Source organism: Nannospalax galili, unplaced genomic scaffold, assembly GCF_000622305.1.
Source record: "Nannospalax galili isolate Female #2095 unplaced genomic scaffold, S.galili_v1.0 scaffold433, whole genome shotgun sequence".
NCBI lineage: Eukaryota > Metazoa > Chordata > Mammalia > Rodentia > Spalacidae > Nannospalax > Nannospalax galili.
This window is the reverse complement of record NW_008338715.1, coordinates 10,312,395-10,317,745: the sequence shown is the minus strand read 5'-3', so window position 1 is coordinate 10,317,745 and position 5,351 is coordinate 10,312,395. Positions and strand designations below refer to the sequence as shown.

General features: G+C 38.2%; 1 protein-coding gene across 2 annotated transcripts in view; it reads left to right on the top strand.

Annotated features, from left to right (window-relative positions):
• The window catches only part of Exoc1l (exocyst complex component 1 like), a 17,655-nt gene extending 14,599 nt beyond the window's left edge, over positions 1-3,056 (top strand). For both annotated transcript variants that reach the window (XM_008833310.2, XM_017798221.1), the window contains exon 3: positions 2,762-3,056. In XM_008833310.2, the coding sequence (XP_008831532.1) occupies positions 2,762-3,028 (267 nt within the window). In that variant the 3' untranslated portion in view covers positions 3,029-3,056. The remainder of the gene's footprint in view (positions 1-2,761) is intronic.
• Positions 3,057-5,351: the final 2,295 nt, after the last annotated feature.

The following is a 5,351-nucleotide window of genomic DNA, read 5'->3' as shown; positions in this document are numbered from 1 at the left end:
AATGTTTGTTATGTTTTTCTCAATGGCAATGATGAGGTTGTAAATAGACCAATTTCAATCTACTTATCAACTCTAAAATGGAAAAGATTGAAATTAAATTCAATTAATAAAGCAGAAATCTAGGTGATTTGGAGACTGGCTGGTGTAACAGAAGATCAGATGATGTAGCAAAAAAAAAAAAAAAGTAGGACTGGTTGGGGCTTTAGTGCTTGTCCTGGTTCTGGCAATAACCAAACAAGTCCCCCGAATGTCACCTCTCTGTAAACTATTATCCTAATTATGAACAAAAGCTTACTAAATAATCTGTGAGATCCTTTCTTAGCTTGAGAATTTTATCAGAGAGAAAAAGAGGGAGAGGGAGAAAGAAGGGAAATAGGAAAGGGGGAAGAGGGAAGAAATTGTACTTTATTCTAAGCACATGAATACTCAGCCTTTAAAGGAAAACACCAATCTTCTCTAAGTATTTCAAAGACGTGAAGGATATTTTCCACATGATGAGAAGCAAATGTTGAGAGCAAAAACTACTTACACTCATGATTACTACCCGGTGATGTAATCAGCATGGTTTCCATTCATTGAGATTCTTCACAGAATTGGCCTTCAACTTGCAATTATGAGAACTAGAAAAACATCTGTGAAGCATGACTAGGGGACACTGGTTTGAAATCATGTCACCCTTGCACATTACTTATTTTTACTTGTTTCTGAAACAGGATCTCACTATGGAGCTCAGGCTGGCCTGGCACTCACTATGTATCCCACACTGGCCTCAAACTCATGGATTTTTCTCCCATGTCAGCCTCCCAAGGACTGGGATTGCAGCAGGCATATACCATCACGACCAACTTGTACATTACTTTTTTAAAGCTGGGGTGTGGGAGATGCCTGTGTGCAAGTGTGTATGCACATGTGGCGGCCAGAGAAAAACTTCAGGTGTCTTTATCCATTGCCCCCCATCGTGTGTGTGCGTGCATGTGTGCATGCATGTGTTTTGAAGCAGGGTCTCAGTGAACCTGGGACTTGCCATTTTTGGCTAGACTATCCAATCTAGTCCCTACCATCCCTATCTAATAAGCCCTTGGCATCCACCTATCTCTGCCTCATCACCATAGGCAAGCAGTCCTGGGATTGCAGACATAAACTGTCATGCCTAGCTTCTTACATCAGTGTTGGGATCCAAACTCAGGTACTCATGCTTGCACAGCAATCACTTTACCCAATGAGTCATTTGTCTCGATTCTAAATCTTTTTTTTTTCTTGTTAAAAATATTACTTGTATAAAACAAGGAAGTATTAACCCCAGTGTCAGAGATGAAATAAATCTGAAAAGGGGGTCTATCATTTATTTAGCTGTATACTAGCAGCTTATATGACTAATCTCATGAAAATTTCACAGCAACCCCTATCTAAAATGAAGGTCTAAAGTAAGAGTCAGATCAAATGAGAAATTTCCATGGTTATCACCAGGAATCTAAAAGTTTGTGCTAAATAGCTTCAGCTGTCAACTAGACACACTTGGGAGAACAGAACATCAACTGGGAGTTTCCTCTATCAGATTGGCCTGTGGCCATGTCTGTGAGGCATTTTCTTGATCGTTGAGTGATGTGGGAGGACCCAGCCTACTGTGGGTGGTGCTATTCATGGGCAGGTGGTCCTGGGTTGTATAAGAAAGCAGGCTGAGCATAGGCTGGGGAACAAGCCAGTAAGCAGCATTCCTCCGTTGTCTCTGCTTCAGTTCCTATTTCTAGGTTCCTGTCCTGAGTTCCTGCCTGACTTCCATCAGAGATGGATTGTGCTTTGCAAGTATAATATGAAATAAACCCTTTCCTCTCAAAGTTGATTTTGGCCAGTGTTATCACAGCAATAGAAAAGCAAACCAGAACAGTATTCACTAGTGCTCTTGTGTGGTTTGGTCTCTGTTTCTTTGTCATGTATTGCCATGTCTACGTCCACTTCTCCTTTACTTGATACCCTTCAGATCAGCCCAGCACACATTTGTTGAGACTTAGTAGTTGCCATGTGCAAACATTATGAACACAGAAACAAATAATGCAAAATCTCTGCCCTCAAAGAGAGTTAGCAGTGAAGCAGACAATGAATGGAGAAATGTTTTTGAACACTATATATGCAAGGTACTGCCACTCCTACTAATAACAGTAAGAATTATTATTATTATTATTATTATTATTTTAACACTTAATGGAGAAAGTCTGGACTAGAAGCAGCAAGAGTTATGGCAGTATTTGGTTATTTGTTCATTTCAATCAAAAGACTTCATGGTCCTTACTATTCTGTCAAGGCTTATTTCTTTTTGACATCAAAGTTATCAAGTTGGTGGTCTGTACTGTCAAAAGCTGATTAGCCAGCCTGAATTTCCCCATTTATTTTTGAAATAGCATAAAGGACCAACCTTTTAATAAAGGCAAGGAAAAGTATATTCTGACCTCCAGAAATCTATAAGTGGGTCTATTCTCTTCTTCCATCCCTAACCATGCTCTCAGATTTACTAGAAAAGACGTGATAGTGCACATTACAAGTTTTATTTATACAATTGAGAAGATGCAGATTTCAAAATAGTCTTTCTTATTGTTTATTTTTTAGAAGAAATATTATTTGGAACACACAGCTTTGAAAAGCTGATCTGTAGACCTCAGACACATGTCTGATACTGATAGTTTACAATAGATAGGTATATCCAGGGGAATGCTAGAATCCAAGAAATGACTTCCATAACTAAAAATAAATCATGTCTCTCTTCTAGGACAATCCATTTTTTGATCTGCACTTCAAGAAAGTGTACAGTTTGGAGGCATATAGCTGTGCTTCTAAGTACTCCTTTGCTCGAACTGTGAATAAGCTGAATCATGCATATCTTAAGAAGGACTTACGGATTGTGAACTTCGACTCTACTTACATTAATGATGATTCCATTTGGTCCTCCAACAACAAGGATTGCCTGGTCCTCATGAGAATATGCTTTTATGCTTTCAATCTTGTGTGCTTATCCCTATGTCCCCTACCACTTTGAAGATGAATTCCACATCCCTTCTCCAATGTTCAAGTGAATACTGATGGCTAAAAGTTTTTTTCCCTTTCATCCATGCCTATTATTTATATGAAAATAAAATGCTTTGTGAATTGCAATGAAGTGCATTTTAATAGAATCATTCAGTGTTTGGGACTCTCTTTGACCAGTGTGTTCCATGGTAACTGTAATACTGAGTGAGACATAAGAGGAACACCACATAGTGATGGTCAAATTAGGAGTCCTTTATTGATAGCAAGCAATCAGAGATGGGGGTTAATGCCCAAAAGAACTCTTGACCCCAAGGAGAAGCAGAGCAGTGTTTATAAAGCTTAAAACCACAATTACATCATGCTAGGAGCAAAGCCAATAACCATAGTTACATCAGATCACCATAGCTACACAAGACCAGGGGCAGGTCAGTTAACAAAGAGGTCTTCAGTTAATGAAGAGTTTCAACAAGGAAAAAAAAAATTCCTCAGAATTGTAGAAACAGTGGTCTCCATGGAGATGCAGGTATAGTTGGGAGGAAGGACTTGCTATCTGGACATGCTACCTGGCTACTTGTAAGTTTCCCAGTATTGTAGAAACAATGTATTCCCTGAAACTGACCTCTGTAGGCACTACATAACACAGATGCACTTACATACATGCAGACAATATACTCATACTCAAAAATAAAAATAATAAACTTTTTTTGTCTTTTTGAGACAGGGTCTCCCTGTAGCCCCAGCTGTCCTGGAACCCACTATGTAGACAAGGCTGGCTTCAAACTCACAAAGATCCACGTGCCTCCACCTCCCAAGTGCTGGGATTAAAGGCGTTGCACCACCACACCTGGCTAAGAAACTATTTTTTAAAAGTGTGGTACTAGCATGAAGACAGACCCAGATGTGGCTGCCAGGGGTTCAGCCACAGGACCTAAATGGGTTATCACAGAACTGTAAAAAAAAAACAAGGGACTCATGTGGTTTTATTTCTTTACTCTTATTTCTTCATCCACACAATGAGTGCCAAAAGCACAGACAGCTCTGCTTGTATACTCATACTCATTAGAGCTACAACTGAATATTTGTAGAACAGTGAAGAATAATAGACTAGAATATAGTTCTATTAAACTATAGTACTTCAGTAGAACATGAGCAAGATAGTATTATCACCATAGTATGCCTTCTTGGGAGGACAAAAGTCTCCTGAGAAACTAGGAGACTACTGGCATTCCAGAGATAACTCCTCAGCAAGTATTCTTGCATGAACTTTCTCATGAGACAAGGCTCTCCAGGCATATATACTCAAGGTTACAGCTTAATTTACAAAACATATTTTTAAAGTCATAGGAACACTATTTCACAGTCCCTTCACCACACCACCAAGGTACCAAGTTCATTCAAAGAGGGAAAAAATAGTCTCTTCACAGAGAAGAAGAATGATCCATACCTCATACTCTATAAAAATTTTAATGAATCCATAAGTTAAATATGATAACTTACCCCATAAATTATTAGAACAAAATACAAAAGTAATTCTTAAGGACTTTATGTTTGACTTTGGATATGTATAACATCAAAAGAATGAACAACAGGGGCTCGGGAGATGGCTCAGAGGTTAAGAGCACTGGCTGTTTTTGCAGAAGACCCGGGTTTGAATCCCAGCGCCCACATGATGGCTAATAACCATCTATAACTCCAGTTCCAGAGGATCCGACACTCTCTTCTGTCCTCCATAGGCATTGCACGATATAGGTGCACTTATACACATGCAGGCATAACATTCATACACATAAAAATAAAAATAAATAAATCAAAAAGAATGAACAATGAAAGAAAATTAAATAAACTGGACTTCTTCAAAATAAAAATCTCTCTGCACCAAAGAACATTATCAAGAGAGTGGAAAACAAGTCTCAGGATAAAAGAACAAATTTCCAAATAATCTATCTGAAAAAGATTTAATGCCTGGAACATACGGAACTACTACAACTCAGTGACCAAAAAATAATGCTTCAACTTAAGAAATGGGCAAAAGATTTCAGTAGACATTTCTGTGATGAAAATATAGAAATAATCAATGAGCATTAAAAGATGCTGAACATCACTAATTATTAAGGAAACAATAGGTGTCAAGTGAGTGTTTTATAAGAACAAAAATAGGAAATAAATGTTAGCAAGGGTATGGAGAAATTAAGACCCTCTTCCATTGCGGGTGGGGATGAACATATGCAAAACTTCACAACATTGATAGTATTTCCAGAAGTCCTCACATTTATTACTGTCAGGGGTGCAAAATGATACAAATTTCATGTGAAATTTGACAATGTTCTGCAAAA